Here is a 10421-nt window from a genome sequence, read left to right as displayed (position 1 = left end):
GGGGAAATAACAGAATGAGATAAACATCATTACCTTATGTACATGGATGATTACACAAATGGTGCGACTCCGTGTACAACCAGAGAAACAAAAGTTGTACCCCATTTGTGTACAATGAATCAAAATTTATTTTTAAAAGTATGATGTTGGCCTTGGGTTTGTCATTTATAGCTTTGACAATGTTGAGGTAAGGTCCTTCTATGCCTACTTTCTCTAGTGTTTTAAAGATGAATGGATTCTGTACTTCATCAAAGGATTTTATATCTATTGATATAATCATGTGATTCTTGTTCTTAACATCATTTATGTGATGAATTACATTTATTGATTTCTGTATGTTGAACAAAACTTGCATCCCTGGGATGAACTCCATTTGATTGTGGTGCACTATATTTTAAAAATGTTTTTGTATGTGTTTTGACAATATTTTATTAGAATATTCACATCTATGTTCATCACAATATTGGTTTGAAGTTTTCTTTCCTTGATGTGTCTTTGGTTTTGGTATCAGAATGTACTGGCTTCATAGAATGTATTTGCAAGTGTTCCCTCCATTTCTATTTCTTGGAATAATTTGAGGAGAACAGGTGTTAGTTATTCCTTAAAGTTCTGGTAGAACTCAGCTGTGAATCCTTCTGGTCCTGGGTTTTTCTTTGTTGGAAGTCTTTTGACAGCTGCTTTGATTTCATTACTTGATATTGATCTCTTTAATTTTTCTAAATCCTCAATTTGGGTAGGTCTTATGTCTCTAGAAATTTGTCAAAATCTTCACTATTTTCTAGCTAATTGGAGTATAGACTTTTGAAATAGTTTCTAATGATCCTCTGGATTTCAGTAGTGTCTGTGGTGATAGTTTCTTTTTATCTCTAATTTTGTTAATTTGGGATAGTGTGGTGGTGTGTGCCTGTAATCCCAGCAACCCAGGAGGCTGAATTAAGAGGATCACAAGTTCAAGGACCTGCCTCAGCAAGGAAGTGAGATCTTAAGCAACTTAGTGAGACCCTGAGTCAAAATAAAAAATAAAAAGAACTGGAGATATTTCTCAGTGGTTAAGGGCCTCTGGGTTCAATTCCCAGTACCCCACCTCCCAAATTTTTTTAATTAATTTCAGTCTTCTCTTTCTTTTGGTTAGTTTGGTTAAGGGTTTATCTATCTTATTTATCCTTTCAAAAATTAAACTCCTTGTTTCATTGATCCTCCGTATTGTTTTTTTTTTATTGTCAATTCCGTTGATTTAGACTCTTATTTTAATAATTTCTTGTCTTCTGCTGATTTTGGTGTTAGTTTGTTGTTCTTTTTCTCAGACCTTGAGGTGTAATGTTAGATTATTTATTTGGTATTTTCTATTTTTTTAAAGGTGCAAACTCAGGACTGGGGGGATAGCTTAGTTGGTAGAGTGCTTGCCTCACAAGTATAAGGTCCTGGGTTCAATCCCCAGCACTGCAAAAAAAAAAAAAATGTGTGAACTCAGTGCTATAAACTTTAATCTTAGAACTGCCTTCATACTGTCTCAGAGGTTTTCATATGTCATATCACTATTCTTGTTTGTTTCTAAGTATTTTTTATTTCTCCCCTGATTTCTTCTGCTATCCATTCCCCATTCAATAGTGTATTATTTAATCTCCAGGTGTTAAAGTGGTTTCTGGTTTTTATCTTGTCATTGCTTTCTAATATTTCACTATTCAGTATGATATTAGTTATGTTTTTTCATAAATTTCCATAATTGGGTTGAGGAAGTCCTTTTTTTGGAGGGGGGGTAGCGGGTGGATCAAACCCAGGGCTCATACATGCTAAGCATACACTCTGCTACTAAGCTGTACCCCTGGCCTCAGGAAGTTCCTTCTATTCCTGGTTTGATGACTGCTTTTATAGAAAAATCGTGTTCCTGGTTTGATAATTGCTTTTATAGAAAAATCGTGTTCCATTTGGTTAAATGTTTGTCTCTGTGTATTGAGATGAACATGTGTTTTTTCCTTTATTCTATTATTGTGGTATATTACATCAATTGCTTTTCAGATGCTAAACCAAGTTTGCATTCTTGGAATAAATACCATTTGGTCTGTGTCTATAATCCTTTTTATATATTGCTGGATCTGGCTTGCTAGTATTTTTTTTTCAGGATTTCTGTTTCTTTATTGATAAGAGATATTGGTCTGTAGTTTTATTTTCTGATGATGACTCTGTCTGGTTTTGGTGTCTCCTCTATTTTTTGTAAGAGTTTATGAAGAAGTGAAGCTAATTCCTCTTTAAATGCTCAAGATGAGGACTTGAAATGTGTATATAACCCATGTAAGCACAAAATAATGAAAAAGAATGTCAGCTTTCAGGAACTGAGAAGAAGGGGGCAGTGATATTTATGAGGATATCAAAACATGGGAGAACTGACAGGCTGGATTTCACTGGAAGAGAAAAGGAAGTTTGAACAGAAATACCGTCAAAGGCACTCCCTCCTGCTGCCCAGGGCTCTTGCATCTTGTGGAAAGGCTCCAGATTGCAGAATGACCTCATTCCTCAAAAGAAATCCTCCAACTGGGCAAATATTTCCTTGCTCCTAGGCCAGTATGAGCTTGCTCAGAAGTGGTAGCTCTTTTGGCCTCCCCTGTGCTTTCTTGATCCATGGGTGTGTAACACAGACTCTGAACATCAATAACAGTGCTTCCCAGCACTGGTCTTGACATGCCCCAAGGTGTCTTCAGTTATTTCAGGGGTGTCTTGCAATTCTCAGGACTAATTGACTTTAAATTTATTTTCAAAAGGAGTTATATACCATTTCAGATGTTCCTTTGTGCTAGATGTGTCAGGGGAGGCGGAATGGGAAGATATGTGTCATGGAAGGAAAAGAAAGCAAGAAGTTACAAGTTCCAATTTACAAAAGTCTGATTACCTCAAATCTTGGGTGTTAAGAAGTGTCACTCTTTCTGGTAGAGCATTTACCAAGGCTCTGGGTTTGATCCCCTCACTGGGTGGGGTGGGTGTCACTTTATTTTAGTCACTGATTCATTCCAGTGTTTGGAAAAGGTCCTGGCACATCAGAATAGGTACTCAATAAATGTCAGTTAAATGAAAAACAATTGGATCAATGATTCTAAGATTCTATGTGGGTTATGGGAGAACAGACAGGATGTGGGGAATAGCCAAGGAAGTACAAAGATGGAGATGTCAGTATGCCCAAAGGATGTAGCAGGTGTGAATAGAGCACATGGGGGTATAGATGGATGTGGGCAGCAGCCTTAGGTGCTAGATCTTTCAGGGAACCCTAATTTAAGACATTTTCTTCCATTACTCCCTTAAAAAAAATCATACATATTAGAACTACTTTTTGTTTGGAAATTATCCTCACTGTGCCTGTGTGTACAGTGTGGCCATGACTAAGCAGTGGTCAGTGCGTGTGAACAATGGCACCAGAAGAAGACTCCACATGGAATCAGAAGGTATGAGTCTCAGCTCTATGAGTTGCCCCATAGGTGGGATATTTGTGAACATTTATTAACACATGAGGAAATAATCCATCATGAAGGAAAGTCAGTCAACATAAGAAAGAGAAGTGATTCCCCATGAACATAAGAGATTAGAATTGATGAATAAGGACCAAGAGTTGACCCTCCATATCACTGGGTTCAATCAACTGTGCATTGAAAATATTTTTTTTTAAAAATTGCATTCTACTGAACACGTACAGACTTTTTTCCTTCTCATTATTCCCTAAGCAAAACCGTATAACAACTATTTACCAACTTTATTTTTAATTGACATATTTAATAATTGACAATTTAATGATCACTGTAGATATATAGGGACTACATTGTGACATTTCAATACATTTATACCATGTATACAATGTGTAACAATCAGATCATTGTAATTGGCATATCTATTACCTCAGACATATATCATTTCTTTTTGTTGGAACAGTTAGACTCCTCTCCACTAACTGCCCTCACCTGTGGCACTGGGGGTGGTGGGTGGGGTGAACTCAGGGTCGCTCTACCTCTGAACAACAGTTCTAGCCATTTTTTATTTTTTATTTTGAACCTTGCCAAGTTGCCCAGGCTGGCCTTGAACTTGTGATCCTCCTGCCTCCACATCCAGAATCATGGGGATTACAGGCTTGGGCCACCATACTTGGCTTTACTGGCTTTTCTGAAATATATTTCAGAATTATTGTCGACTATAGTTATTCAACTGTACTATTGAACATTAGAAGGGTATAACAATTAGTTATGTAGCATTTGCATTGTATTAAGTATTATAGGTAATCTAAAGGTTTAAAGTATACAGGAGAATGCAGGAAGGTCACATGAAAACACTATGTATTTTAAATAGGGAAGTTCAGCATCATAGGTTTTGGTATTCCTGGAGGGTCCTGAAACCAATCCCCCATAAAGATGGAGGGAAGAATATATGTTTAAAATGATCAAAGAGATAAAGTAAGGGACAGGGGTATAATTCGGTGGTAGAGTATGTGCTTATTACATACAAGGTCTTAGGTTTGATGCCCAATACCAAAGAAAGAGAGAATAAGCAAAGGAGATGACAAGAAAAGAATAAGGTCCTATTTAAAAGAAAAAATATACAGATTTTTAAAAGAACAAATGAGACTTACAGAAATAAAAATATACTTAATAAAATTAAAGTTTCACCAGGTGTGGTGGCAGGCACCTGTAATCCCAATGGCTCAGGAGGCTGAGTCAGAAAGATCACAAGTTCAAGACCAGCCTCAGCAATAAAGTGAGGCCCTAAGCAACTTAGTGTGACCCTGACTCAAAATAAAAAATAAAAAGGGCTGGGGATGTGGCTCAGTGGTAAAGGGCCTCTGGGTTCAACTCCCAGTACCAAAATACATACATACATACATAAATAAATAAATAAAGTTTCAGTATATCAACTATAAACACTTTAAAAAGAATTTAATATTATTTGGTAAAATTGAGGACGTTCATACCTTATCTCATAAGAAAAGTTGTAGTACAAAGCTAAACACTAGGACAGAAATATAAGCCTTCGTAAATACCCAAATGAATTTATAAATTATAATTGCAAAGAAAATACATTAAAAAGAAGAAATAGTAAATAAATGCATATAAAACATGGTGACTACAACTTAATATATTGGAGTTGAGACTAAAAATATCAGTATTGGTAGTAAATGAATAGACTCAGCTCATCTACTGAAAGGAAAATATCTTCAGTGTGGCTTACAAAGCAAGATCCAACAATATGTGGTGGATAGGAGCTATATCTAATCAAAGTAATTCAGACAGGTTAAAAATAAAAGTATGTACAAAGATGTACCAGGTAAAAAAAAATAATAAATGGGAGAACTGGGAATGTAGCTCAGTCATAAAGCGATTGCCTAGCATGCTCTAAGCCCTGGGTTCCATCCCCAGCACCACAAATTAAATAAATAAAACATGGCAAAGTAGAAATTTTTAAAAAGTATTGAAAGTGAGGTTTGTGATTCTGATTTCAGACAAAGTAGAATTTAGGTGAACAAATAACCAAGTGTGCCAAAAAAGGACACTATAATGTTAAAAGCCAATTTCACAATGAAAATCTAGGCACTAAATAGCCACACTTATTTATTTTATGGTGCTAGGGATCAAATTCAGGACCTGGTGTGTGCTAGGCAAGTGCCCTACTTCTGAACTACATCCCAAGTTCCTTAACCATCTTTAAAAAGCAGAGACCAAAGATGCAAGGAGATAAAAGTAGAAATACCCTACACAGCTAGTAGAAGACTTTGAATGCAAAGGAGATCAAGTGGTAGAAATATAAGTAAAAATATAGGAAGGATAAACAAGATAATGAATAAAATAGATCTTAATGATCTACACTGAACTTTTGAACCTAGTAGAGAATACACTTTTCTTCTCAACTGCACATGGAATAATTATAAAAATTGATCAAATATTAGATCACAAAAGAAAGTTTAATGTCTGCAACTTACTCTACAATGGAAAAAAAAAACCTTTATATATGGAGAGAATGATAAAACAAATGTGGTAAAGGACGGAGGAACTGATGAATCTAGATGAAGGATAAATGAGAGTTATTTGTACTATTATTTTTTATTTTTATTTTTTAGATGTTGATACATCTTTATTTTATTCATTTATTTATATGTGGTGCTGAGAATCAAACCCAGGGCCTCACACATGCTAGGCAAGAACTGGACCACTGAGCCACAACCCCAGCCCCTGTACTAGTCTTAAAACTTTTCTATTAAAGCAATCCTCAGTAGAAAGAGCGAAGCAGGGGGTATCGCAATACCAGATCTTCAACTCTATTACAAAGCAATAGTAACAAAAACAGCATGGTATTGGTACCAAAATAGACAGGTAGATCAATGGTACAGAATAGAGGACATGGATACAAACCCAAATAAATACAATTTTCTCATACTAGACAAAGGGGCCAAGATAGCCTGTTTAACAAATGGTGCTGGGAAAACTGGAAAACCACATGCAACAGAATGAAATTAAACCCATATCTCTCACCCTGCACAAAACTCAACTCAAAATGGATCAAGGACCTTGGAATCAGACCAGAGACCCTGCATCTTATAGAAGAAAAAGTAGGTCCAAATCTTCAACATGTCGGCTTAGGATCAGACTTCCTTAACAGAACTCCCATAGCACAAGAAATAAAAGCAAGAATCAATAACTGGGATAGTTTCAAACTAAAAAGCTTTCTCTCAGCAAAGGAAACTGTCAGTAATGTGAAAAGAGAGCCTACAGAGTGGGAGAAAATCTTTGCCACTTATACTTCAGATAGAGCGCTAATTTCCAGAATATATAAAGAACTCAAAAAATTCTACACCAAGAATACAAATAATCCAATCAAGAAATGGGCTAAGGACATGAACAGACACTTCACAGAAGATGTACAAGCAATCAACAGATATATGAAAAAATGTTCAACATCTCTAGTAATAAGAGAAATGCAAATCAAAACTACCCTAAGATTCCATCTCACCCCAATTAGAATGGCGATTATCAAGAACACAAGCAACAATAGGTATTGGCGAGGATGTGGGGAAAAAGGTACACTCATACATTGCTGGTGGGGTTGCAAATGAGTACAGCCACTCTGGAAAGCAGTATGGAGATTCCTCAGAAAGCTTGGAATGGAACCACCATTTGACCCAGCTATCCCACTCCTTGGCTTATACCCAAAGGACTTAAAATCAGCATACTACAGAGATACAACCACATCAATGTTCATTGCTGCTCGTTTCACCATAGCCAGATTGTGGAACCAACCTAGATGTCCTTCAATTGATGAATGGATAAAGAAACTGTGGTATATATATACAATGGAACATTACTCCGCCATAAAGAATGATAAAATTATGGCATTTGCAGGCAAATTGATGAAATTGGAGAATATCATGCTAAGTGAGATAAGCCAATCTCAAAAAACCAAAGGACAAATGATCTTGCTGATAAGCAGATGAGGACATATAATGGGGGGTGGGAGGGGTTAGCGTTAGGGTTAGGGTTAGGTTCAGGGTTAGGGTTAAGGAGGATGACAAGAATGGAGGAAGGAAGGACTGTATAGAGGGAAAAGAGGGGTGGGGGGGGAAGAGAAAAAAATAACAGAATGAATCAAACATTACCCTGTGTAAATTTGTGATTACACAAATGGTATGCCTTGGCTCCATGTACAAACAGAGAAACAACATGTATCCCATTTGTTTACAATAAAAAAAAAGAAAAAAAGAAAAAAGAAAAATAAACTTTTCTATTATTTCAAAATACTCCAATTTAGAGAGTAACAGAAAAGGAACACTTAAAAATGCTCATAAAAACTTTTAGGAGACTAACTTTGTTCTTTGAAAGTAATGAAAGATTTCGGATTCACATACAAAACACAAACTATATTGGCAAGGATGATATATTTGAATAGGATAAAATGACAACTTTATGTACATTAAAGACCACTTTCAGAGCATGGTAGCTCATGCTTCTAATCTCAGCTGCTCAGGAGGCTGAGGTAGGAGGATTGCAAGTTCAAAGACAGCCTAAGCAAGTTCGTGAGGCCCTAAGCAAATCATGGAGATCCTGTCTCTAAATAAAATAGAGAAAAGAGCTGGGCATGTGGATCAATAGGTAAGTGCCCCTGGGTTCAATCCCTGGTACAAAAAGAAAAACAAGAAAACAAAACAAACAAACCCCCCACTATATCTAAAATTAAAAGACAAACCACAATGAGAAGATACTTGTTATACCTAGGATTAGTATCCAGGAAATAATAAATAAATACTACAGATGATTAAATAGAAAAATTACCAAACAATCTGAAAAGATGAGTCACAGAAGAAGGTAACTAACTTGGGTAAAGGAAATCAACTGCTTTTGGAACCAGGAAGAAACAAATTTAAATGACAATGGTATACCACTTCACATTTATTCAACTGTCTGTGCAAAATTATAAAACTTGATGATACCCATTGTTAAAAGGAGGGGAAAGAGAACTAATTCTTAATTGGTTCTTGAATCTAGTAAAGTTGAAGTTGTGCAAAATCTAGTAAAGTTGGAGTCTTGCACTCCTGTATGTAATTCCACCTTTAGATAAGCTCCAAAGGAGCATGTTGTTCACTGCAGCCTTGTTAACTAATGAACAATTGGAAACAACCTAATTGTCATTGATAGATGACAGCAGATGGATAAATGATTTATGTTAGAAGCATACAATGCATTTAAAATGAATGACCTCTTATCTACATGTGCCAATATGTAAAAAAATCTCAAAAACAAAATCCTAGGTGAAAAAAGCAGGCAACGGGGGCTGGGAGTATAGTTCAGTAGTGCAGTGCAGTGCTTGGAGTTCAGTCCCCAGCACCAAAACCCAAACAAGGTAGTAGAAACTTGTAGTGTGAATGTGTAAAATTTATAAACACAGAAAAACAATTATGGTATTATTGATGAATACAAAAGGTCATACAATTCCTGTCTGGAGGAATATCAAGTAAACACAAGATTGCAATATAATACAGTGAAAGTCGCAATTAGAATGGACACCTAATACAGATGGAAGAGGGGGCAGAAGAAGGTGAAGGAGTATTTGTTTCCTCAAGATGGCAAAATCTTCCATGTCTCTCTCTCACACTGAAACAAGTCGTGAATGACAAGAAGGGGTTACCCTTCGGGTGGAATATAGGAAGATAGGGTCATTTGCAGAATGCAGGAGAAAAGAAAAAGAGCCTGGTTTGGAAACGGCCAGAGGTTTCTCAGAGCTGGATCCGAGGAGGGGACAAAGGAAGGGAAGGAGCGTGTTGGTAGGCATCCACCTGACAAAAGGCTCTTCCGACCAAGCTAGGGAGTTTGCCTTTCTGAAGGAGACTGGAAAGTTAGATTTTTGAAGTAGAAGAGTAACGGTTGCATTATGAATTACAAAAAGGATGGTTCTGGAGGCAAGATCAACGACATCTTGTTTTCTTCAAAGAAGAGAACTAAGCAAGAAATAATGGGGATGGGGGCTCAACAGAAATAGAGGAGAACTACTGAGAGCACCGTGTCCAACCCGTAGGACTCAGGGAGCAACTAGGGTAGAGGAATTGAAGAGGTCCCCTAGCCTAGGCATCTTAGGTATATGATGGAGTGACAGAAGTCGCCTTTTGTGCCACCTGACCCCGCTCCTGGTCTCCGCTGATTGGACCTTACAAATGTTGATTTCAAGTATAAAAATGCACAGAGGAAGGACTGAAGGCGGTGGTTACTGCTGGAATGTGTTTTCGTGTGGGTATGCGTAGTTTTAGATCCATCTCGAATGTTTTAATTACAAAATAAAAGCTGATGTAAATGCAGCATAAGAAAGCATTAACTTGTGTGACAGCTCAGTGGGTTCACGGGTGGCTTATTAATTTCTGTACTTTTCTGTGCATTTGCACCAAATTTAATAGCCAAATGGCAAAAAAAAAAAAAAAAAAGTGTCAATAGTGGGAGAAATTGAAGTACATGAAAGGCTTTGAGCTCTATGTGGAAGAGGTTAAGCCAGAAAGCGGCGGGGACGGGGGAAAGGCGAGTTTGTCTTGGTCTTCGTAGATGAGACTTCGGAGACTTGCATTCTGCCCTTTGTGGGGGTGGGAGGGGGACCGAGTGCGCGGGGAAGGTTTCCGCTTTGCCCCGCCCCGAGCCCCGCCCCCGCCCCGAGCCCCCTGGCCAACCCTAACCCCGCCTCCCTCCGTGACGCCTCCTCCCGTTTCCAGGTAACGCGGGGGTCAAACAACGCCGCCACGGCGGCCGCTGCCTGCCGACCCTTGCCCGTCGGACCCTAGAAACTGGGAAGTAGAGAGTCATGGCCCTACCGCTGCTGCCGGGCAACAGCTTCAAACGCGATGTGAGTAGCCAGGGCGTCCCAGGTCAGAGGTCCCTGCCAAAGCCAGGGGTTCAGGCAGGGTTGGGGCAACGGCATTTCCC

At 38.0% G+C, this 10421-nt stretch overlaps 1 protein-coding gene across 1 annotated transcript in view; it reads left to right on the top strand.

Moving 5' to 3' along the window:
- Positions 1 to 10230: 10230 nt before the first annotated feature.
- Efhc2 (EF-hand domain containing 2) overlaps positions 10231 to 10421 on the top strand; it is a 171789-nt gene continuing 171598 nt past the window's right edge. Inside the window, exon 1 of the mRNA XM_047536385.1 lies at positions 10231 to 10341. Within this exon, the coding sequence (XP_047392341.1) occupies positions 10300 to 10341 (42 nt within the window). The 5' untranslated portion in view covers positions 10231 to 10299. The remainder of the gene's footprint in view (positions 10342 to 10421) is intronic.

This window comes from Sciurus carolinensis, chromosome X (assembly GCF_902686445.1).
Source record: "Sciurus carolinensis chromosome X, mSciCar1.2, whole genome shotgun sequence".
In the NCBI taxonomy this organism is placed as follows: Eukaryota; Metazoa; Chordata; class Mammalia; order Rodentia; family Sciuridae; genus Sciurus; species Sciurus carolinensis.
Note: the sequence above shows the minus strand (reverse complement) of the source record. Positions and strands in the feature narration are given on the sequence as shown.